The 26,337-nt window shown below is 36.0% G+C and overlaps 2 protein-coding genes and 1 long non-coding RNA gene across 6 annotated transcripts in view; all 3 read right to left on the reverse strand.

The window, feature by feature from the left end:
* Nucleotides 1-17,125, reverse strand: part of LOC124436079 — an 87,522-nt gene extending 70,397 nt beyond the window's left edge. Inside the window, exons 1-2 of the mRNA XM_046986007.1 lie at nucleotides 17,112-17,125; nucleotides 16,515-16,585 (exon numbers count right to left, since the gene is read on the reverse strand). Coding sequence (XP_046841963.1) covers nucleotides 16,515-16,585; nucleotides 17,112-17,125 — 85 coding nt within the window. The remainder of the gene's footprint in view (nucleotides 1-16,514; nucleotides 16,586-17,111) is intronic.
* LOC124437497 (tyrosine aminotransferase-like) lies at nucleotides 2,660-26,126 on the reverse strand. 3 transcript variants are annotated; one of them, XM_046987462.1, is made up of 5 exons: nucleotides 25,770-26,126; nucleotides 25,631-25,683; nucleotides 25,067-25,149; nucleotides 24,926-24,995; nucleotides 19,160-20,070 (listed from the first exon to the last, which is right to left on the reverse strand). In XM_046987462.1, exons 1-5 carry the CDS (start codon nucleotides 25,927-25,929, stop codon nucleotides 20,056-20,058), a joined length of 381 nt encoding a protein of 126 aa, XP_046843418.1. In that variant the 5' UTR covers nucleotides 25,930-26,126; the 3' UTR covers nucleotides 19,160-20,055. The 3 variants fall into 3 exon arrangements, with proteins under 3 accessions (XP_046843417.1, XP_046843418.1, XP_046843419.1); XM_046987463.1 differs by lacking the exon at nucleotides 19,160-20,070 and adding an exon at nucleotides 23,679-23,818; XM_046987461.1 differs by lacking the exons at nucleotides 24,926-24,995; nucleotides 25,067-25,149; nucleotides 25,631-25,683; nucleotides 25,770-26,126 and adding exons at nucleotides 2,660-4,660; nucleotides 20,487-21,558.
* LOC124437510 lies at nucleotides 13,855-14,728 on the reverse strand. Of its 2 annotated transcripts, none has more exons than XR_006945742.1 (3): nucleotides 14,549-14,726; nucleotides 14,040-14,459; nucleotides 13,855-13,896 (listed from the first exon to the last, which is right to left on the reverse strand). It is a non-coding gene; the product is annotated as an uncharacterized LOC124437510 (long non-coding RNA). The 2 variants fall into 2 exon arrangements; XR_006945743.1 differs by having other exon boundaries at nucleotides 13,875-13,912; nucleotides 14,549-14,728.
* Nucleotides 26,127-26,337: the final 211 nt, after the last annotated feature.

Genomic DNA, 26,337 nt, shown 5'->3' on the forward strand with positions numbered 1-26,337 from the left:
TGAGTTTCCTGCCCCTGGTGAAACAAGATGGTATTATCGCTCTAGATTAATCAATGTATTGCACAAAAACTATGAAAACTTTTAGATATTTTTGAGGGTACTTGAACAACCAGCTGGGTGGGATGATGAGTCATTAAGTAAAATAAGTGACTTACTGCATTATCTTGATAGCTTTCTCTTTTGTTTTCTAGTGTGTGTTTTACAGGATTTTAGAACAGTCCACAATTTTGTATTCCATTCTTCAAAATAGGAAACCCATTTTAACTATGGCATAAGCAAGATTGACAATTTCAAGCAGTTTATTGTGTCACTTCGCACAGATCAAGCTTTCACCGAGTTTTACCAAACTGCACTAGAAAAGTAGGCCCACCAGCAACCAGAGCAGATAGTAGATACAATTACAAACAGCTTTATTTTAGATTATTGATTCCATTAAAGGCATGTTAAGTGAACGATTTCAAGATATTAATTAGTTCGAGTTTTTAGACCTTGTAAATCCTAAACTATTTACTACATGGAAGGGCATAGTTCCACAGGAGAGATCAATCTTCTCAAAGATAAGTATAGTCCTCTTTTGACATCCAAACTTTGGAGAGTCAACTTTCCTTCATTTACAACGACAAGGACTTTCACAAAGAGTGCAGTAATGAGGTTCTTAAATACATCTTCAAATTTAATCTCCAGTCGAGTTTAGGTCAAGTGGTAAATTTGTTAAAATTGAATGGTGTGTTGGCAGTGGCAAGTGCTTCAGTAGAGAGGTCGTTTTCTTGCTTAAAAGGGTAAAAGCTATTTAAGAAATAGAATGGGTCAAGGTCGGCTTAGCTCTTTGTGTAGAATATCTATTCACAAGGATATCATTGAAAAGAAAGAGGAATCAGAGGTGTTGCATAACGAGGTGGTTGAAAAATTTGTAGAAAAACCAGGAGGCTGGCCTTTCTTTATAAATGATGAGTATAGTATGTGTTTTGATATTTTTCGTATAATACATGGTACTTCATTGAGAAAATTAAGCATAACTTTAAAGAATAAAGCCATCCCTGTCTACTTGCCCCAATCTAAACAAGTTTAAACTAACAAGTAGAATGCTAAGAAAAATCTCTCTCTATGCACTTTAGAAGTGTCGTATACTATATTATTTTTTGTGCTAATACAAATTTCTTTTGTTTATGCAGAGGCAGTGATGAGTAAATTATGTTTTAGGGGACAATTGTCTCCTGCGTAACGTTTCTCTGAGCCACCTTTAGTACCTTTTTAACTAGTTCCAGTTTCAACGATTGCCACATTAAGAATGCAGCTAACAAAAATGGGTTTTTATAAATTATTGTACAACAAATAATTCGCCCTCGAAATCGCAGGAAATGCTGTTTCCAAGGCTCTGGATTTCAAAATTTTCCGGGGGAGCATGCCCCCGGACCCCCCTAGTGCGGTCGCGCCTCCGGCGCGAGATGGATTGGCGGTAGTGACTATTTTTCCTAGCTACGCAACTGATTGTATGTTCCCATTTCAGCACAGCTTTCATTTGGTCGGCTCAAGATAAATATTTCAACTTTTCAAGTAATAACGCCAAGATTTTTGAGTTGTACATTGCTACCCTTATTTAGTGTAGCAAGTTTATCTTGCTGCCAACATGGTGGAAGTGGCGCATGTGCATTAAAATTTAGGACCGCATTTTTCGCGAAGTGGCCCTTCTGTATGTATCTATTCTGGGATTCCGTCCTCTGAAGATAGGCGGAATACTTGGAGAAATCACGTGAGTGTGCATTGAATGTGCGAGAAAAGGCAGTTGCTATGTTACAAGACAAATCTTGAGATTTTGCGGTATTACGATAACGAACCACCGAATAAAAGCGTGAAAATGAACGAATAAAACATAATATTGCAAATTGTTTGTGAAATAATATTTATCTCATCTCCAAATAGAACATTTACCATTTATTGGGAAATTTCTACTCATCTTCCGACTGAAAGCATGGCATAAAAAATGCATGACTAGACGTAATGGTTGAAGAAGCACAAGCAGTGCATAAGATATGAAAATTTGATCTTAAAAGTTTTATCCACTAAAAAGATTGGAAATCTCACTCAACTGCTATTTCTCAAATGAACCTACATTTATTGAAGATTACCAAACGTGGTAGGATACAGGGTAAAATCCACTTTTTTATTTGCTTTCTTTTAAAATGGCGGTGAAATCTCATTAAAAAATTCAAGCATAAGCTAAGAGAAGAACAAAATAAGAACAAAAAAGATTTAAATAAAATCCCAATGTGTTTGTCTTTATAAACCTCTAGAGCAATAGAAACAAAAGTCTCCACGTTTCTGCTTATTTTACTCGTGTGAACCAGGCTTAAATATTATTACTTCAGTGATGCAGAAAGTGATTGTGTTCGCGAATGAGAAGTTAATTACAAACTGATTGTCTTCACAACATTTCAAATGTGTAAGATAATTAGTAGATTTTTGTAAATGTGGGGGATGGTAAACTGGGAAATAAAGTATTTTGCGACTACGAAAAATATTTTAAGTAAAGTAATTTTTACTATGGAAAACTTGTATTTTATTGGTCAATAAACTGCAATGAAACAAGGAAAAGAAAAAGGTATAAACTATCCTCTAAAAACTAAGACTTACTTAGATACAAAAGCCATTCACCTATTATAGAAATTTATCAAAATAGTTAATGATTATATGAACTTTTGAACAATACATTTTAAATTTTACAAATTTATCATCCAATGTAGTCCAAACGAACATTGATGAGTTATAACGTTACATAACTTAATGAAATTTCGTGTCTTAGACATACTTTTGTCCAAAAGGCAAAACTTCAGCAATAGCTCCATCTCGTGATTCGTTCATTGAAGGAAGATGTGTCCATGAAGAACTGCTTCCCATTTCGAAACACTCCACTGATTTAAGATCTTTCCATGAATTTTCCACACCTCCCATGACAACAATTGTTTCACCAGTTATAACTGCACAACACCAACTTCTCTTTTCCAACATGGATGGTAAGACTGTAATCTTACCTGTATTGCTGCCATACATGATAACACTGTTCAACTTTTCTCTTCCATCATCTTTACCTCCAAGAAGAACAACTTGATCTCTCCATTGAACTGTTGCCATTCCATACAATGGATGAGGTAATGGAGGCATTTCTTTAAATGTAAGAGTCCTTGGATGAAACTCCAAAACACTTGACAAAACTTGGTTATCTTTTCCCATTCCCCCAAAAATAAGTACTTTATCATCATCAACAACAGCTCCATGGCCATAACGTGGTTCAGGCATATGACACAACTCTTTAAAAACATAAGATGTTGCACCAGTAATCTTTATTTCACTGATCAAATCTGATGTTCCTTCGCTCTCATTGAGTACTGCAATGAGTTCTTCAATGCGTCCTCCAATGTGAAGGATTTGTTCCTTACAAACAACAGTTTGATGACCCCGAAATACATAAGGAAGCTCTGTGTGAAATGTCCTCCTTGTCAAAGTTAATTGTTTTATATTCAATGTTTCCATTGACTTGCAGTCCCTTCCTCCAACAACAAATAAATTGTCATTACAAATAAATGATGAAGCACACCTGTGGTTATTTTCCATTGATGCAATTTTAAACCATTTCTCCTCCTTCCATGAAAAAATTTCAACACTCTTTCTGTTGCCTCCAGCAACCAAAATATCATTTATTAATAAATCCATAACTAATTCAACAGGTGATGTCAATGTTGGAGAAAAATTTTCATTTATAGTCATCTTGTCCAAAAGTTCAAACATCATGGTTTTCATTTTTTCCATTTCTTGGGAAGATTCAATCAAGATTTTATACCAAGACTCGACAGCGAATTCCTTGCGCCAGTCCTGTATTGGATTAAACATTTTTCCGTCTCCAAGTTCAATACTTGGCCAAGTTGATAAATGATCATGATTGTTGTTGATCCTTGCAATGAACTGATATAAATGATGGTTGAGAAGAATGACAGATTTCATGTTTTCCATTCTTTGGGATTTTTTGAACATCGCTCTCATGCCACCACCGATAGAAACAGAGAACATTTGACGAACACCGTCCAATTCATGCAGCCTTTTTATATAAGATAAACATAAATCAATGACAATCTCTTGACGCTCCGGGCATTCAAAAATTTGTGCCATGATCTTAACAAAAATGGCAAATATTCTGTCCTCCAAGCTTAAATTTTTGTTGTTGAAAACATCCGTTGCTTTATCACGGGATTTTTCAAATAGTTTTTTTGCCATTTCAAAATCCTTTGAATGTTGTATTGCACTGGTGGTGATGGCAGTACAAGCTGCCTGAGACTCATCATTATTACTTGCTTCTACACATTCTTTATCACTTTCTACTTTGTCAATGCATTTAAAAAATAGAAGAAATCCTTCCTCCAAGTAGTTCAAACTGGAAGAAAGGTCTATTTTCGAAAGATTATTTAGCTTTGTTTTGATGTCGTGTAAATCTCGTATAATAAATTCGCGAAATCCTTCATTACCAACGTCACCGTTTTCTAGCCTGTCTGCTGCAGTATCTCGGGCTTTGTTCGTCAAAAATTGAAATAGAGCGAGCAGTAATTTATTATAAGGCATCGCGTTTTGATGATTTGTACTCGTAGAGCTTGTGTATAAATCTATTGCGTCTCTGTCAAAAGCAAAAACATTAATAAAATTAGCTGTGCTTGTATGATCACTCCATTTAAATAAAATGCTTTATTTCTTTTCAAATTTCAACCAATCATATTAATATATATTAATATAATTACAGCAACGATTTACAGCATTTTCTATAAATCAGATTTTTACCTTTGCAAGAAAATTTTGCAAATTACATTGGAAAGAGTAGAAATCGATAATGAGAGAAAAATAAAGGGAATTTTAAAATACGAACAAAACCCAAAATAAACTTAATGCTTCTGCTATGTTGTTGATTTAATGGTAGTTTACCGGCAAATATTCAAGAGTTACTTTACAACAATTTACATGACACTAAATGACTATTTTCTTGAGAATACCGCTGAACGCGCGTACTGTATTTTTGTGATTTAGCAATCATTTTTGACAAACGTGAAATTAAACAGATCGAATAAGATCTTATAAAAGCTAGAGCACCATTCCTACAAAATTATCCTAGATCTGCAATAAGGTTTTACAAAGAGTAGATGATATTTATAGTCCACTATTTAGTCCCGTTATTTCATCGTTTCTGTAACGTTTGTGTGTGTTTGAAGACATGAAAATTGATGTGTGTAGCGACTTGTAAAGTGTATTTATTAGCTAATATTAAATGTGGCTGGAAGTCTACATTGTCAATTGACGAAAGTAAAAAAGCAAAAACGAGGTAAATACATCGAAGTGAGAGCTTTTAAAAGAAAAGGAAAGTTTATTCAAATTAGGAAAAATAACAATAATGAGGGAAATTCTGTGTGGAAACCGTTACCATTTTTCTGGCTGATTCTGCTCTAGTTTATTATTTTCGCATCTATATTATTTATTGTATTTGTTGTTACAATAGTTTGTGTCGATCAGTACGTCGTGCTTTAATTTATAAGACTAAACTCACTTTGACCTTTTCAACAGAATTCATTCAATGATACTTAGTGCAGCTAGTGCTTAGGTTTTATTGATAACGTTGACAATCTTCAGTTTGTCGAATGACCTTTGCAATGTTAGGGAAATTTTCTATATTTTGAAAAGCAATTTATTCTGCGTCGTAGACTGTCGTTCATGCATCTTCAATCATGCATTTGCAAAGTTCACAAAAATCTCAAGTTCCGCTTTAGTGGCATAGGGTGAGTGGGAAAGTACAGTGTGACATATAGAGTGAGTGGAGGACTACAGAGTTACACATAGGATAAGTGGGGGACGACAGTGTGACACATAGTTTGAGTAGGAGATTACAGTATGCCATAGTGTGAGTGGGGGGTTACAGTATGACAAAGGGAGAGTGGGGGACTACAGATGGTCACATAGGGTGAGTGGGACACTTCAGTGTGACATAGAGTGAATGGGGGCGACAGTGTGACATAGAGTGAGTGGGGACTAAAGTTCGACATAGAGTGAGTAGGGGACTACATAGTGATACAGAGGGTGAGTGGGTTACTGCAGTGTGGCATAGTGTGAGTAAGGACTATAGTTTCTTTGACTTCATCAAACGCAACACTTACAAACACAATGATTCCAATGAACCCAACGAAGCGAGCAACACAACAACAGCAGCAACGATACCTTATTTCAACGGTACGTCTGAGACTATCTCGCGTATCTTTACGACCATAAAACATACGTGTCGCACATAAACCAATCACAACACTACGACACACTATGACAAGTGCTAGCAAACGTCAAAGACAAAAAACAATCAAACGAGCGCTAAGGTGCAGTTTACAGAATAAACTGCTCTGATTGCCACGTCTTATACTTCGGTGTGACTGATAGGAACTTAAACGTTACTGAACATCACCAACTGACAAAACACAACAATCAACTGGACTCGGTAAAATGCATTACTTACAGCACTGACTACAGACAATGGAAGCTTAAGCCAGCCGCACACTGGTAAACTTGCCACGCGTACTTGTTATTCGTGACAAGTGTGATCGACAAAATTTCCTAGTGTGCGCGGAAGTTTTGAACAACATTTGTCATTCGTGACAGATGAGTCAGATATCAAACGCTTTAGTGGCATAGGGTAAGCGGGAGATTACAGTGTGACATTTAGAATGAGTGGGGGACTACAGCACTGACTACAGACAATGGGGGCTTTACTTTAGAAAGTTGGTATACCAACTTAGAACAAATCCAATGATCAGATCACAACAATTACCGCACTTTACGAAAACGATCTATTCACAACCTCAAACATTACTTTCAGATGACAATACACAATTGATACCCACACATTTCCTTTACAGACAATACGATGACGTATGAGCAAGACAACAAATACCGCTAACCTGACTCCTCACTTGACTCGATCTGAAGATGACTACCGCTAATGTTGTCGAAAGGTCATTCAACATCAGCAACAGCAGTCTTTCTAAAGCCCGCCGCACACTAGCGTACTTGCCGCGCGTACTTGTTATTCGTGACAAGTCGGATCGACAAAAATTCCTAGTGTGCGCGGAAGTTTCGAACAACATTTGTCATTCGTGACAGATATTCCAAATATCAAACATGTTTGATATTTTTTGTCACGAGTAACAAAAATCCCAAGTGTGCGGCCGACGAAAAGCAAGTCCTCCTACAAAATGACACTACGCATGCGCATATTAAATTAATGTAAACACAATATGGCGGATAGCATTGACACGTTAAATCAGAACGAATGTAGTGAAATTGTTACGGAAGCTATCTTAGAAGACCAGTTGGTTGATATCTGGCCAGATTATCGGTGTTTATACGATGTGCGATCGTCCGACTTCCAGAACCGTGATGCACGCGAGAAAGCTTATCAAAATATTGCAGAAAAGTTAGGACAAACTGGTAAGTTATGAATCTTTGCCATGTGCTGTATTCCCCTTATATTATATCATCTGTATATTGCAGTTGAATGGGTAAAAGCTAAGCTGAAGTCCCTCAGGAACAGTTATACAAGGGCTAAAAAGATTGCTCCAAGTGGAAGTGCACGGAAAAATCCGACAAAGAGAGGAACCTGGTTGTTGGAAAAGCTGCAGTTTCTGGCACCTTACATTGCAACAAGAGTCCCTATATCCAATATGGATTCTGTAAGTAGCATTTGTGCAAGCATTAAATTAGACACATCAAATTGTTTGGTTACATGTTGCCAAATTTTCTCATTGATACTATATGGCATATATTTTTGTGCTAGAAAATCTGTAAAAAGGAAAGTAGAAAAATTTATGGATCATCAACATGTAAATCAGATACATGAATTTATGTATTAGTGCATATTGTTCCTGTTTATGTCCATTTAGATGTTGATGAGAAACAGGGAGAGATGAAAAGTTTTATTTTAATATCATGAAATATTTATTTTTAATTTAAATATTTAATTTAACAATAACCAATATTAACCTGGAATGCATTAAAAAGTCTGCATCTAAACTGTTCATTTGATCATAAGATCCTGCCATGGGACTGAGCCATTGCCATTAAAGAATGTGGTCAGATACTCACGTTGTGTTTTAGCATTTCTTGATGGGTTCCTATCTGAATTAAATTTGTTTAAACTAGCTAAGCATGGATCACCTCTCCATGGCCCATTTGAAATGCTATGGTCTCTGTTTTCAACATCTGCAGCTGCTGTGTATGTTGATTTTTGTTTTTCCACTAAGTAGTTGTGCAGACAGCAGGCTGCTAAAATCAACTGTGTAACCTTCTTTGGACTTAATCGTAATGTGTTTGTAAATGATGATCGTCCAGGTTAATAAAGTCCTGAGAAGGACTGTTTTTGATGTTGTTGACTGACGTTTCGACAACCTTAGCGGTAGTCATCTTCAGAGTCAAATGAGGAGTAAACGTCAGGTTAGCCGTATTTGTTGTCTGGTTCTTACGTCATTGTATTGTGTGTACAGGAAATGTGCAGGAAATGTGTATTGTCATTGTGGATTAGTGTGAAGTGAAATATTTTATTTTTAGTTGTGATGTGTGATTTAGGTGTGACGTTTTCAGTTGTAGTGTGAGGGTGTCAATTGTGTATTGTCATTGTGAATTAGTTTGAAGTGTAATGTTTTTAGTTGATCGTTTGTTTGTATTGTGAATAAGTCGTTTGTAAGGTGCCGATAATTGCTGTGATCTGTTCAGGGGGGTTTGTTCCAAGTTGGTATACCAACTTTCTAATGTAAGCCGTTGTCTATAGTCAGTACTGTAAGTGATGCATTTTGCCGAGTCCCAGTCAATGTTGTGCTTTGTGATTCGGTGATGTTCGGCAATGTGATTAGTTTTGTCTTGTTTCTTAGTAGCTCGTTTGTGCTCAGTAAGTCTTATGTTTAAGTTCCTGCCAGTTTCCCCGATATAGGAGGCGTGGCAGTCGGAGCAGTTTATTTTGTAAACTGCACCTTGTCGTTCGGTTGTTCTTTGTCCTTTATGTTCGTTAGTACTTGTCGTAATGTTGTGATTGGTTTATGTGCGACACGTATGTTGTATGGTCGTAAGATACGCGAGATAGTCTCAGACGTACCTTTGATGTAAGGTATCGTTGCTGTTGTCACTGAGTTGTTCGTTTCGTTGGGTTCGTTGGGTTTGTAAGTGTTGCGTTTGATAAAGTCAGAGTTATAGTTGTTTTGTCAAAACACGTTTGAGATAGTTGTTTTCGTTTGTAGAGCGTCCGGTGAATCACATATGATTTGTGCACGTCTTGTTAATGTTCTGATTGTGGTGGCTTTGTGTGATGTAGGGTTGTAAGATGATTGGTCTAGTAGTCGGTCAGTATGTGTTGGCTTGCGATAAACTGTTGTTCCTAGTTTTTGATTGTCATGTTTTACAAACAGTCGAGAAAAGGAAGAGTTCCGTTTTCTTCGACATCTTTGGTAAATTGTATGTGGCTGTTCTGTTTGTTGATGTGAGTATGGAAGTCATCAATCTCGTCTGCATGTAGTGCTGTGATTGTGTCATCTACGTAGCGAAACCAAAAAGGTAGTGCATGTTTGTAAGTCATGAGTGCCCGTTCCTCTATAGATTGCATTACAATTTTAGCAACTACAACAGAAACGGGCGAGCCCATTGCTGTCCCAAGTAATTGTTTGTAGTGTGTTCCTTTGTATTGGAAGTAAGTCGAGGTGAGGCAGAGCTCTAGTAACTCCATAATGTCTTCTGTCGGTAATGGCAGTACGTCCATGGTGTTTGTAATGAGGGTTTTTGTACAAGTAAGTGCCAGATTAAGTTGAATACTGGTGAACAGTGATTTCACATCAAAAGACACTAGTATATAGTTGTCTGGTATTTGTATATTGCACAGTTTTTTAATGAAAGTTTCAGTGGATTATAGCTTGTGTTTTGATTTGTTTGTAAGTGGTTGCAGTATGTTGGTCAAGTACTTTGAAAGTTCGTAAGTAGGCGAACCACAGAATGATACAATTGGTCGCATGGGTATTTGTGGTTTGTGAAGTTTTGGTAGTCCGTATAGTCTGGGTGGTCGTGGTACTGAACATCTGAGTCGATAGTAAATACGTTCAGATATAATGTTAGATTTTCTCATAGAGAAGATCTTGCTGTTAAGTTTGCGTACTAGTGATGGTGTTGGGTCTCGTTTGAGTTGTTCGTACGTTTGTCTGTCGTTAACAAGTGCGTCCATTTTGTTCACCAGTATTCCACTTAATCTGGCACTTACTTGTACAAAAACCCTCATTACAAACACCATGGACGTACTGCCATTACCGACAGAAGACATTATGGAGTTACTAGAGCTCTGCCTCACCTCGACTTACTTCCAATACAAAGGAACACACTACAAACAATTACTTGGGACAGCAATGGGCTCGCCCGTTTCTGTTGTAGTTGCTGAAATTGTAATGCAATCTATAGAGGAACGGGCACTCATGACTTACAAACATGCACTACCTTTTTGGTTTCGCTACGTAGATGACACAATCACAGCACTACATGCAGACGAGATTGATGACTTCCATACTCACATCAACAAACAGAACAGCCATACAATTTACCAAAGATGTCGAAGAAAACGGAACTCTTCCTTTTCTCGACTGTTTGGTAAAACATGACAATCAAAAACTAGGAACAACAGTTTATCGCAAGCCAACACATACTGACCGACTACTAGACCAATCATCTTACAACCCTACATCACACAAAGCCACCACAATCAGAACATTAACAAGACGTGCACAAATCATATGTGATTCACCGGACGCTCTACAAAACGAAAACAACTATCTCAAACGTGTTTTGACAAAACAACTATAACTCTGACTTTATCAAACGCAACACTTACAAACCCAAAACCCAACGAAACGAACAACTCAGTGACAACAGCAACGATACCTTACATCAAAGGTACGTCTGAGACTATCTCGCGTATCTTACGACCATACAACATACGTGTCGCACATAAACCAATCACAACATTACGACAAGTACTAACGAACATAAAGGACAAAGAACAACCCAACGAACGACAAGGTGCAGTTTACAAAATAAACTGCTCCGACTGCCACCCTCTATATCGGAAACTGGCAGGAACTTAAACATAAGACTTACTGAGCACAAACGAGCTACTAAGAAACAAGACAAAACTAATCACATTGCCGAACATCACCGAATCACAAAGCACAACATTGACTGGGACTCGGCAAAATGCATCACTTACAGTACTGACTATAGACAACGGCTTACATTAGAAAGTTGGTATACCAACTTGGAACAAACCCCCCTGAACAGATCACAGCAATTATCGGCACCTTACAAACGACTTATTCACAATACAAACAAACGATCAACTAAAAACATTACACTTCAAACTAATTCACAATGACAATACACAATTGACACCCTCACAACTACTAAAACGTCACACCTAAATCACACATCACAACTAAAATAAAATATTTCACTTCACACTAATCCACAATGACAATACACATTTCCTGCATTTCCTGTACACACAATACAATGACGTAAGAACCAGACAACAAATACGGCTAACCTGACGTTTACTCCTCATTTGACTCTGAAGATGACTACCGCTAAGGTTGTCGAAACGTCAGTCAACAACATCAAAAACAGTCCTTCTCAGGACTTTATTAACCTGGACGATCATCATTTACAAACATATAACGATACTCCCGGGTTCAAACCATTTACTTAATCGTAATGTTGTAAGAAACACACGCCACCTATGAGCAAAAATTCCAAAAGCATTTTCCACCACTATGAGGATAGGGCTTCATTAATGCTTTGCTCATGGAAAAAGCATCATCTGCAACAATATAATGTACTTTACATACTGAATTTGGTTGAAGAGGACAGGTAGTGCCAGAATCTAGAGTGTTCTGATCCAATGCTTTTTCAGAGTTGATTCGTTGTACACACCACTATCTCCAGCCCGCCCTGAGGCACCAACACTCACGTATAAAACTTATAGTTAGCATCAACAAGAGCCACTAGCAATACACTAAAAGAAATGTTTGTAGTTAAAAATTCTGAACCACTTGAAACAGGCTGTTGTATGGCAATATGCTTCCCATAAAGTGCCCCAATACAAAACGGATAGTTCCACTTCCTTTCAAAATCTTTCGATATTTCTAACCATTCATTAGCAGAAGTTGGAGTCTAAAAATAACATTTAAATTATATTTTCATAAAACATTTTAGAGACTGTGACTCTCCATCAGATACTAGCATAATTGATCAACCTGATAGAAAAAGTGTTGCTGATGATAACATGTCTTATCAAGCTAATATAGAAACACCAAGTCCAACTCCTTTGGAGGGATGAGATTGACATTCCTTAACAAGATCAACTAAAGAGCCATTTCAGTTAAAATAGTAGAAAAGAAGCAGAAGAAGAATACCATCTCATCAAAGGACCGGCTAAGTCAATGTCAGAAAAGCAAAATAAGAAACTAAAAACTGACAATAAACGAAAGAACCAAACGGATACTTTTCGTCGATATGTATCCTACACATTAGCAGAACTAGAACCCAAAGTACGTTTTGTGGCTCAACATCACATCAATAACATTTTGTTCCAAGCACAAAGTGGAGAGCTTTTGACTAGGTAGACTTTTGGAATGGCAACACCTACTTCTTCACAAGATCAAACTTTTTGGCCATTAAACCACCCAACAAATAGATCCAAAGTTGATGATATAGTTTCAAGATTTCAATCTCAACTGAATAATCAACATTACAGTCTCCCATTCCCAAGACAGCACACTGGATTCCATCCAACTCCACAAGTTGCAGACAACACTAGGCAGTTTCAGTTTTCTTCTCCTTCTATTCAGTCTCCATCCAATGTACATGAACATTGAACAACACAACACTTGACAACCATTTGTAAACATATTTGTATTATCTAAACATAACTTGTCTAAAGTTTATTTCAAAGTGACATGTTCAATATATTGCCTATTAAAGGACACATGCAACATAAAATTCGGATTGTTATTTTTATACTTTACATGAAGGTATAGCTCCAACTAATAGTTCACCAAAGTTTGAGACTCAAAGGATAAATACTTTTGAAGATATGGAGGTTTAAAGTTGATGCTTTAATGATAACGTATTGAAAAATGCCCGACGAGCTAGCGACAGCTACCGATGTCGTTGTGACGTAATAGTTGACATTCGCTAAACGCGGTCAATTGCGCGCTTCGTTCAAAATATATTGGTAACTTCTTAACAACACGACAATTTAGCATTGAAAATATGGATTATTGTGCCGCATTTAATTGTAAAAACGGTTCTTCTAAGAACCACGAAACGCAGCAAAGAAAACAAGCGCATGCGAGATATTTGGATTGAAAAATCCGACGCAAAATTGGAAGCCAACAAAGAGCTCAAAATTGTGCTCGCAACATTTCGAGTTCGTGCTTCGTGCAAAATTTTGAAGCGATGCAATCAGTAGGATGGACAGCAGGACGGCTTCGCCTTAAGAAGGATGCTGTACCCACGATTTTTGAATACTCTGTGGAACCCAAAAGTGTAGCATCTAAAAGGAAGCAGCCAACAAATGTTAGAGCTGCATTTGAGAAGAGACGAAGGCAAGAGGTGAATATTATAGTTATAGTTAGCAATATTTGTTTACATTTATCAAAAACTAAGCTATATAGCATTACCAAATTGAAGACAATTTTATAATTTTAGATTATTGACGACGTTCTTGCAGAACATGACGACTTTCTTGTAGACGACGACCACGATGTGTCGACATCGGCTCGAAATGTTTGTGCGTTTTACCTCAAAGGAAGTTTGTCTAAGATGAATGATGTCAAAATATATGTAGACAGCGAAACACAAACATATACAGTGGTAACTAATTCAGACTAATGTCGTTTGATCTTTTCTTTGTTATTTTAACTCATAAAAAATTCTTAACGTACCTTAGAAGCGCAATGTGAAATGCCAAGCAGCCATAACAATCCGTCCGCAAAAACACGTAAGGTCAAGAACCACTCAAACAAAAGTGCCAAATGTGATAAGTAGAGGTATAGACTTTCCATTCCGGCCGTTTTGATTTTTGTGAAAAATCAATACGATAATTTTATGCTAAGGTACGGAGGTTGAGTTCATTTCAACAAAAAATCACAGCACACAGACGACGTCATGTGAAATTGAACATTTTGAGGATAGCGCTGTATGGTCTGATACAGAAAGCACGTCGACGATGAGCAATAGCTACAATGGATCAGACTCTCAATGTTCAAATGAGTTAAGCGAAAATGAAGAATCCGACAATGACAATGCAACCAAGCCGTCCACCCAAGCCGTGCCACTGTCGGTACGCCGTGTAGCGTAATGCTCTGAACGATACAAAATTTTGTCTAAGATACTTATCGGCATTATACACTTGTCGACATACACGTAATTACACTTCTAAGGTAATATTTACTCGTTTTCTTCACTCTCAGGCATAGGTCCAATGTCATGTGTGTACACGACCATAGCTGTTTTTAAGACAGCTTCGTTTGTACATACTGTGGCAAACTCTTCCTGTTGTGTGATGCAAATATGATCGCCATGGATCAGTGTTGTTTACCTCTTGGCAACATATACTTTCCCGTCCTGTACTCATGACCATACAAAAGCCACACTCGCACCTAAAAGATAAAAACATTCTTTCTACTTTGGGAAAAACAATGAAGCATCAATAAAATGCAACTAACCATTCAACATTTCCAATTCTGTGAATGTACTTATCTTCGCTTTCCGATGACGAAGAATTGTATTGAATTGTATTCATTACTATTGACCACCTTGCGCGTTGGTCAAAGGCTCAAACATGTAAGGTTGTACCTCATTGTTATTGACGACAATATCATAATCGATTTCTTCTTCAGAAGAATCCATTAATTTTTGTTAAATAAAAAACAGTAATAGCAAACTACCGAAAGCCGTGCAAGAATTGCGTGCAAGTCGTAGAATGATATAAGAACGATGCTTGTTTATGTCAACTAATACGTCACTCTTTCCCAGTTCCCAGACTTAAAAAATCTCACGGCGTTTTAGCAATGGTCATCGAATATCATGTTTTTACCGATTATAACCCTAAATATCTTTTTAAATATATCGCGGACGACTTTGAAACTTGGTACGTCTTATTTTCACGCTATAGGCATTACAATAAAATAAAGTTGTCTTCTAGCTTGCATGTGTCCTTTAAAACTTTTATTACCTTCAAATATTGTTGTTTTAGAGACATATACAGAGCTTGGCATGTCTCTTCCACAATTTCAGAAATTGTTCGTTCACCGATACGAAACTGGAATGACAAACTCCTGAATGTTTCTCCTAAGTTAAAATAACATAAATAATAAGTTGCTCATGTACTGGAATGAATTGAACAAAAAGATAATATATTTCCTCAGTTCGAACCTGTGGCGAGGAAACGCAAAGTTACAGATAGACGCTCGCAAGGTTTCACTGCTGGTCTCAAGTGTGTATCCATCTTAGTAAAGTAAGGCAGAACCAATTGTAAGATATTATCAAAGCAGTCCCGATCAAGTCGATGGAATTGTCGAAATTTCTCTGGATCCTCTGCATTTAATTCTCGAACGACATTGTTAAATACTCCTTGCGATTGTCTTCTTTGAATCCATCGCTTTGTCCACAACTTACGATGTACAGCTCTCAAACGTCTCCGTCGCTTTCTCAACAATAAAATCAATAGCAAAACTTTTTCGTCTTCTGAGGAACTATCATTATTGCTATCTGTGTTGGTGTCACTGATATTAGTGTCACTGCCATCACTGCTATCCGCCATATTGTGTTTACATTAATTTAATGTGCGCATGCGTAGTGTCATCATTGTAGGAGGACTTGCTTTTCGTAGGCCGCACACTTGGGATTTTTGTTACTCGTGACAAAAAATATCAAACATGTTTGATATTTGGAATATCTGTCACGAATGACAAATGTTGTTCGAAACTTCCGCGCACACTAGGAATTTTTGTCGATCCAACTTGTCACGAATAACAAGTACGCGCGGCAAGTACGCTAGTGTGCGGCGGGCTTTAAGGCTCTACTAACCTAAACAATGTACATCTACAAACATGCAACGATACTTCTGGGTTCAAACCATTCACTTTAAACTAATAATGTTGATAAAAAAAAGTCATAATGAACGAATAAAGAAGAGAAAGAACAATTTGCTCTGACCAAATGCGTTAAGTAATTAAAAATTGCTCAAATAAAGACAATTTCGTGTCACAAATTTGCTTTCGTATATACTTGTTACATTGCGTTTTGTCTTTATAATGTTGGTTTTTCACAAAAAGGAAAAATAGCGAATCTATAATATTGATTGAAAATTTATATGACGACATAAGAATTAAGTCGTAAGAAACTATTTCATTCACCTTTCTCAAATATCTGTTTGTCTTTGTATTCATGGATTATTGGTGTCTGAAGTTGCTCGCAAAACACAGACCTCTTTTAATCTTCTTGTTGTAACAGAAATAATGAAAAGTGAAAAAACCCGAATTCCCCCTTCTTTGCAATCACAGATTGAATAATTGAAATAAGTACGACAGCGGAAAACGGTTTTAAGCAAATTAGCGAAATTTACACGTATGATAATGAGCAACGCTTAGTCCACGAACCGATAAAATCTCTTCTACACTTCATTCACGCGCGGGTGTCACGAAAGGAAGAAACACGTGACTAAGTAAGGAAAACGAAGGATGTAAGCTCTCGACACAGCTAATTAATATTACTAAGTAATAAACTTGGCTTTTTCTAAAGAAAAGAGAGAAAATGAACACTTGTTTTGAACAGTGTTTTTTTGAAGGAATCGGTTTTTGTATTTTACAGCATTACAAAATTTTGATCAAAATTGCCTGGCAGTAGAAAAATTATGGCCATTTATTAGCTAATTTTTAGTATGACTAAAAGAGTGCGCAAAAAAGGCAGGGGATTGTGGTTTATTGAACTTCATAATGGACTGGAGTACTAACCTTGCCGTACTCATTTTTGACAACTCTTTTTTTAAAAAATAGTGAGTAAATTTTTACAAGATAGATGGTCATTGGCTTTTTAGTAACAAAATCATACAGTGCAAAGATTTCCAAACTAGCATATTACGATACATAAAAACCTTAAAATGGCTTTGTCAGTAATTGACGGTAAAATAATTAAAAAAGTAACCAAAAATTTCAATGTTCATGCTGCGTCTAAGAATGTTCAATAGGTTCAATTTAATTCACTATGTGAGATATTAATTAGTCACATTTACTAAAGCAGTATTCTAAAAAAGACCACGCAGAAACTTATATGTTTAAACTTCCATAGCACATCATTGAAATTTTAATGAATGAGGAAAAACTCTTCTTTATAAAAGTCATGTTATATAAAATTAAAATTATTGCACATAATGATATGCATAACTGAAATTCTGTGACGTGTCATAATTTTGACTCAACACGTTAATTTTGTAACTTTGCTGTATCAATTTAATTTGAAATAAACGATAGAACAAATTGGTATTGATGTGAGAAAGGTCGTATTTCCTTCGTGCAATGTATCCAAAATTTATTTGTGTTTGAAATTTTCACCAAAATGAAGAAATTTTATCCATATGAAACATACGTGGCACTAATTTATAAGTTATATTTAACTACAATATTCGGTACATCAAAACAAAACAATTGATACATGGACACAAAACATCAAATCAGAAGGTTAAAATACACTGTTACTTAAACGCGAGTAATTTTTAAAATCAACATACCTTCACAAATTTAGAAAGATTAATAACGACGGAACCAATTATATGATGTGTTTGCTTTTGCCTGATAATAAAGAAATTGGAATGTTAAATAATGCTTGAATTTAATCACCTGCTGTTTTTATTGTATAATATTGAATTCTGTTCACACCCAATAGAATATGAAATGCAAGTTTCTTATTTTAGCTATGACTGAAGTAAACTCAAAGAAGTTTTGACTTGGAAGCTTTATGCCAATAAACCTTTCACAATTTACTATTATTTAGTTCAATTATTGAACATCCTGGCTTACATACAAACTAACTGAAATAATCTTAAAGAAAGACGGGGCAGCCAGCCTTTTACAAATAAGATAGCTCAAAAATTAAAGATTTATAATTAAGGAAGTTAAGAAAATCCATAACCAGAGCTTCTTTAAAATTGTCAGCGTTCCAACTTTGAAACATGGTCAATGTAAACTTTTTACAAGATAAACAAATAATCTGATCAGGGGCGTGAGAAGCAAGTAAAAGTTGTGGGGCTCAAGATTTTAGGGGCAGTCTTTATTTAAAATGGGAATATCAGAGTAATTAATCTCGAAGTCTCTAATTTAGAATAATTTTGTCACATCTCAGTAATCAGAGATACTTCAAAATTGATAGCGTTTGGACTTGACAGTTTATCATGCAAAGTTTTGTCAATTTTGTGAACTTTAGACGCAAACAAATATTTTAAATAGTCTATCTTACAACAAGTTGAACAATTATACACCAGAAAAAAATCACGTGTACTATCACTTGAACAAATGAGCTTTTCATCCCAAGTATGCGCAATTTCTAAAGACATACTTAGTAAAACGTTTTTATGTCGTCATCTGTGTTAGGAATAAGATAAAAAGATAGATGACTATATGAATGAGGAAAAAATTCTTCTTTATAAAAGCCATGTTAGATAAAATTAAAATTATTTCACATAATGTATGCATAACTGAAATTCTGTGACGTGTCATAATTTTTATTCATCTTGTTGATTTTTGCCCTGCCGTACCAATGATATTTGAAAAGACTAATGAAATTAATTGTTTTTGACAACGCAAGAAATGTCAGTATTTTGAAATGAAAAATTATCCAATGTGTTATTTGGAAAATCCCACCAAAATCAACAGACGTATCAATATAAAACATATGAAGTGTGAATTCCATCACAAATACATTCATGTTTTTGTGACAAATATAACAAAATTCTAGACATAAGAACAAACAATAACACTATGATGGGTGAACTTTATAGTCAACATACCTTCACAAATTCAGAAAGATTAATAACGACGGAACCAACTACTTGATGTGTTTGCTTTTGCTTGATAATAAAGAAATTGGAATGTTAAATAAATGCTTGAATTTAATCACCTGCTGTTTTTATTGTAAAATATTGAATTCTGTTCACACCCAATAGAATATGAAATGCAAGTTTCTTATTTTAGCTATGACTGAATTAAACACAAAGAAGTTTTGACTTGGAGGCTTTATGCCAATAAACCTTTCACAATTTACTATTACTTATTTCAATTATTGAACATCCTGAATTACATGAAAACTAACTGAAATAACCATAAAGGAAGACGGGGCAGCCAGCCTTTTACAAGTAAGATAGCTCAAAAATTAAAGATTTATAATTTAGGAAGTTAAGAAAATCAATACACAGTTTATATATGCACCTTATACACAGTTTACATATATTTATTTGAATTATTGAAATGTTCTGGAAAACTAAACTATTAATAAACGCAAAGTTGAGGCAGCCAGACAAAATATGTAATACCATTTTTACCAATAAGATAGCTCAAATAAATTAAGATTATGAACGACAACTTTTCCAATAAAGATTTTTGACGACTGATACTAGGTAAGAAGGTTAATTTTGTCACATCTCAATGATCAGAGATACTTAAAAATAGCGTTCGGACTTAAAAGTTGAAATCCTAATCATTAAATCTGATTTTTATATTCTTCGTTTCAGGATGCTTTAATATTTATTTTTTAATGCTTGGCGCCGGCAACAAAGATGTCAGTTTTTTCTTTTTTTATAAAATGTATTGTAGCTTTGAGAATTCATTTTGAATCTTGATTGTGCTAAGGCGAAGAACGAACTGCCTTATCGATCTCTTAATCTGGAAGATCCACCATGATATGACGTCATCTCTCACCGGTCTGCGAAACATAAGTACAAAATTCATGTCAAGATGAAATTAAACAATCGAGAAAGCCTGGCGAGAAGAAATTTCTACTTGATTATATTGTCACTACAGAGAAAAGCAAAGGTTATCTACAGTCAAATAATCTTAGCAACGAAGAAAGTCATGTGAAAACGAATGCTATTACTGATTATTCATTGAGCAATATAGAGTATGTTTGATGTACACAGTGTTTGGTTGTATGTACACTTTACGAGTCACTTGCATAATTAGTAATAGCTGATTTATAACCAAGATAAATAATCTTTTTCTACTGTTTCATAGATCTGCCTTTTGAAGTTGTAATATGAATTAACTATTATACCAATTTCATTGGTTTAAAGAATGCTGTCATCCATAGACATGTGACATACCTACAAAGCACAAGCTTACCAGAAAGGTTTGCGATCAATCGCTGTGTCATGTTAACAAATTGTAAGCACAATGAAGTATCAGATGAACAACTTGATAATTACGAGAAAAACTTATTGATTTTTGGAGAATAATCTCTCTCACTTTATTTAGTTATTCGTCTAAGTGCCGTGTTTATACAGACTGACGCATTATACGACTAGACGACCTATGTTCGATTCTTTGTCTACAGACACGAATAACCATTGATTATTCGTCGTGACGTATAATGCGTCTTGTGTCCGTCTTTACACTGAAGACGCATAAACATTGATTATTCGTCGTGACGTATAATGCGTCTTGTGTCCGTCTTTACACTGAAGACGCATAACCATTGATTATTCGTCGTGACGTATAATGCGTCTTGTGCCCGTCTTTACACTGAAGACGCATAACCATTTATTATTCGTCGTGACGTATAATGCGTCTTGTGCCCGTCTTTACACTGAAGACGCATAACCATTGATTATTCGTCGTGACGTATAATGCGTCTTGTGCCCGTCTTTACACTGAAGACGCATAACCATTGATTATTCGTCGTGACGTATAATGCGTCTTGTGCCCGTCTTTACACTAAAGACGCATAACCATTGATTATTAGTCGTGACGTATAATGCGTCTTGTGCCGTCTTTACACTGAAGACGCATAACCATACGAACAAAAATTTCTTGCCCAAGTTCATCCAGAAGCATTAAACGTCTCTAATATAAAAATGGCCATTGACAAATAACAATATTCTGGACATAAAAACAAAATGATTGATAAATGAACATCAAACTAAAGCATGTAAGCTCCCCCTCGCCCGACTTTTAATTGCAGAGCTTGTGTGAGGACAGTGTTAACTTAGAGATTAGAGAAAGGCATTTATCCCATCTAATCCCAAAAAGGTGATTACGATGACTTGGTATAAGGGTTTGATTCGTCATGTCATAATGTCATCTTCTATTCTAAAAAAAGTCGTCGTGTATATTAAATGCGCATTAGCAATAGTGCTTTTACGAAATTATGGAAACATTATTTACTACAAATGACCAGGACAAGCAGACAATTTCAAGTAATACAAAATAAAACAAATTCCGAAAAGGGACATCTCGTTTTCTTGATATTCAAGATAATACAAGAGTTTGAAACAAAAGATGGTGTAATATTTCGTCTTTATTTCCAAGACATCATCAGATTAATAGTTTACAATGCAGGCTGCGAAACGTTTATATAATATTTACAAGCGGAAATGACAGTTATGTAATTAGAGAACTATAAGACTAAAATATAATAACATTAAAATAGAGATAGTTTCTTACAAGCTTTAAGACCACTATTAAGTTGTGGCATAACGCGTTTTATCAAAAGTGCTTCTAAGATGAGAAGTTGATTAGGATTATTATTTTTACTACGATATAAGATTTTGGTGTTACTTGGATACAAATTACAATGATTAAGTGGCACGCGTGTGAGATCGGGGTCGGAGTCAGCGTCAGGAAGTGAGAAAAGGTGTGAGATGTAGTTGGCGTCAGGACACATGAGTAAATGTTGTGAGATAGCACTAGAATTATAATTAGTGGCATGTTGGGTTAGTCTTGTGTGTAGGTTAGCTTTGTGTGTAGTCTTGTGTGTAGGCAAATAAAGTAGACAGTGGCTTCTTATCCTTGAAATTGTGGAAGTTTAAGAGTGTTTGTGCAGTATTCTATTGCAACAGAAACCCTGGAACTTAGTGTTTGGGCAGCCAAATTTACTTTCATTTTCTGCTGCCACCATTTTATATGTACTTTCTTCAACTTGTTTCAAGCCTTCGTTATCCTGGAGCTTTTGTAATTCTGTAATATACTCCCAACATATTCTTTGACCATCTACATCAACTAATATTTTGCCATCTCCCAGCGTGCTCCTAATAAGCTTGATCATGTGGCAAATATGAAGGAACACATAACCTCTCCTGTTTTTATCTGATGGATGGATGAAATATGGGTGTAGTTGAGGTGGTGTCATACTTGCTGCAAGAGCTCGTAACATAGCGAAATGGCAGGATGGCCCATCACATACAAAAGAAATCCCATCAACACCGATATCGTGAAGTTTCTGGATGCACAGCTCAACCAAATTTGCGCGCTCTTCACCGCTCAGTCCATCAATAAAGAAGTAGGCTATTGGAACTTTCCACGTTTGTTTCAAGCAAACTGCCATAAAAATTAGAGCGTCCTTTGCAACAAGAGAAGAATCATCAGCTTCATCGTCGTTTCCGAGATCAACAAAGCGACGAAATTTCTTGCCATACCATGATGCATGATTTCTAAAGCCATTTTATCGATCATTAAGGAACACTCTAACTTCTCTTCATTTTTTACTTTCAAGGAAAAAAGCTTCAAATGATGGCTGTGTAAATCCTGCTTCAGCAGGGACCTTCGTATACCATTTACGAATTTGTATTGGATGAGATAAAGCTAAATTGAATGTTTTGCGCACAAAATCGTAAGCTTTCGACGAATAAAACTGAAGAGTTAATGCAAATGACGTAAGTTCTGGTGAGTACTTGCATCCTTGGCGTGTCTTTGACATCATTTTTTTGTATAGCTCTGTTGAAACACCAGCTATATTTTTTTCCAGCATTTCTTCGCAAGACGAGGAAATCAGATTCTTTTCTTTTAGCTGCTTTATAACTGACGTCAGTAAGGTAACTTTTTTGTTAAGGCGTCTTGCTTTTTCTTGGGTCGACTTAAGTTTCTTTTTAAGGTTTGAAACCTTTTGCTGATAAATATTCTTCATTTCTTCTATTTCATGGTCGTCAACCATTGTCTTCTTCTCAGGAGGATCGTCATCGTCACTCTCGACAGTCCTAATTAGAGGTCGCTTTCTCGTCGTGGTGGTCTAACAGATTTAAATGTTTTCTGAATACGTTGGTGAAATTTTTGATCTTGCAGACAGTCGAACTGATCTTAATTGGTTTTATCATGTTGATGTACGATGCATGCATATCGTGTAGCAGGCAGAACTAATTTTAGCTACAGTGTGCAACTCAGTGTGAACAATTACATGTATATAGTTATGCAACTTTTAAATAATCATTTTTTTCCAATCTTTGTTTCTAAAACTATTATCCTAAATATTTCTTTAATTGTTATTCACCTTTTCATATGTTGTGGAAAGAGTTTAAAACGAGTTGGAACAGCATCTTTTGCAACTTAACAACTTTTCCAGATCTGTCAAAACAGCTTTCCAGAAAGTGATCTGAACACAGCCTGCTTGTCGCGCTAGGTGTCCAACGTTCTCTGTGTATATTTTAATCCATACCTTTCTTCTTTCAAGATCAGCAGGGAATCTTGTCAAAAGTAAAAATCGTGGCTATTTTACCGTTTATCAAGTACAAATGTAGAAAAAGTGCACTACATGCATAAACACCGTTGTAGGGAGGTGTGGGGACAACCTCTCATTACAATTATTCTAAGTAAATTTGTGTGCATATAAAGTAATTAAGATCAGAAATAATTAAGTAATTGCCTTTTGCCCTCCCAAAATTAACTTTGTCAGTGCTATTCATGTGAACGTTAAAGAGCTTAGCGATGAAACGTTCGTGGAAACTGTCTTTTAATGGAGGTTTCGTCGTCAGATGGCCCTTCGCTGCTGCTACGATTGAGCTCGTCGTCTTCCTCATTAATTTTTTTCTTGCATTTTGTACAGCCATAAGCGCAGCATTGAGTGCCACGATTGTCTGGCATTTTTTAAAGATGTATAATCCTTTTTTTGCACTATATGCTATTAGCTTTGATATTTTGCAAACCTCAGACTAAAGTACGAAATATGTATATCTCTATCTTTCGCGCCAATTCAACAAGCTGATCTCTATATTGTCTATGACTTGTTTCATCATATTTCTGCAACAATTATCTGGTTAAAAACATTGTAAAACCACCATTTCATCAGCTAAAATTATTTAATACTTTATATAAATCGTGAAAAATCTTTCAAACTGTAATCTCCAACTCGTTTTACTTAACAATAAATATCGGAAGATAATTCACGATGTTCGGTTGAACATTTTGTGGCACATTGTGCTGTGATATGATATTTAGTTGTGCAAATCCCAGAGCTTAAGCCCTCGTCGCTGCTGATGCTTTCAAATCGAGCCACTCTTGAAATCAATTTTACAGCGATGTATTGGCGTATTCTGCTATCTTTTTCTTAAAAAACTATGGTCCCATTGATTTTTTTCATTATTAGAGTAAACCAGTTTATGTAATCGTCGTGACTTGCAAGTAATTGCAAGATATCAGCTTTGACCAGATATTTTCTAATACAACACCATATTGATTCTCACTACTTTGGGGCTCCGGAAGTAAATTTGCCCGGCTTCAATCACTACTTATGAAATATAAGCCGTTGCACTATCCAGTGTATTATGACATCTGTGCAAGCGATACATTCATACCTTAAAACCAAAGGAATTAATTCTGTCGTGAATTACAATCCATCCGATACGCCAGCCTGGCACCAAGAACCTGTCATTGACACACAACGTTTATATGGTTTCCTTAAAATGATGTAATGCAATAGAAATGAGCATTCTCACCTTTTGGCGATGCTACCGACAACTAGAACAGGAACATTTTTTGTTAAACTTCTCACGCTATGGAAAGGCTCTTTGCCAAATGTCTGCAGGAAATGTGAGAAAAAGTTAATTTAGTTCAAGCCTTATTCAGTGTTGCCAAGCCTGATCACCTTCTCGGGCAGTACCAATAAAATTTAGAACCCAACCCCCTGCATGTCTAACAGCCGTGTCGACGTGAGGAAAGGACGCCATCTTGAAAGATGTCTCAAAACCCATTCCAAACAATTAATTAAAAAACCAAACCTCGACTGTCAAATTTGCAACTGTATATGAAATCAAGAAAAGCAGATATTGGTCGTAAATCTTGTAAGTTTTACAACCTTTCAAGATGGCGGCTTGCCTCACTCATAACCTGACCAAACCCACCTTCGGGTTGCACAAATTTGAAGCGTTTATGTCTAAGCGAATATTACAATCGTGATGACCTTACATTAATTGAAACATGAACGTATTTAAAGTCGGTCAAATTTAGGGCATCGGGAAATTCAAAAGTCGTCACATGACATGCAATTAACGAACACTTACGACATTCGCGTAAACTTCATCACAGAGAACTGGGACGCGGTATTTTTCAGCAACTGTAAGAAAATAAGACCAATATGAATGCACGAAGTTTGTTGATCAAATCGGCGAAAAAAACTTGTACATGTCTTGAGATATTTACTGTTCAAAATTTCTTCCAAATGTTCTCTTTTGTACACAGAACCGCAGGGATTTGATGGGTTGACAACGACAATAAGCTTTGTTCTCTCGTCAATAAGTGAAGCCATATCCTCCAAATCGGCTTCCCAACCATTTTCAGGCTGAAAATTATAAATAATCATTATTCATTTGAACATAAAGTCCAAATCAACACTCAAGGTTAGTTTGTAGGGAATCCTTTGAACTACTGACTGTTTGACTTCATTGAAGAATAAATTGGAAAAGTCGTTGATTTCCACTATCACAATCAGAACATAATAAGAATATTCTTTGATCACCATTATCATGATTATTAGAACAGTCTTTTACCTTCATTATCATAATTAGCACAAAATAAAAACAGTCTTTAGTCGTAAGCAGTAACGTAAACGTAATATCTTTAACTTGTACAAACTTACAATGAGTTTATATAATCGTGTCTCAATGTTCCGCGATCCACAGATGCATTTGTAAAGAGAGAAACCAGGTCTTGGAATTAGGATGTTATCACCACGATCAACTAGGGCGTTCAATGCTATCTCGATTGCTCC

This window comes from Xenia sp. Carnegie-2017, unplaced genomic scaffold (assembly GCF_021976095.1).
Source record: "Xenia sp. Carnegie-2017 unplaced genomic scaffold, XeniaSp_v1 HiC_scaffold_16, whole genome shotgun sequence".
Lineage (NCBI taxonomy): Eukaryota > Metazoa > Cnidaria > Anthozoa > Malacalcyonacea > Xeniidae > Xenia > Xenia sp. Carnegie-2017.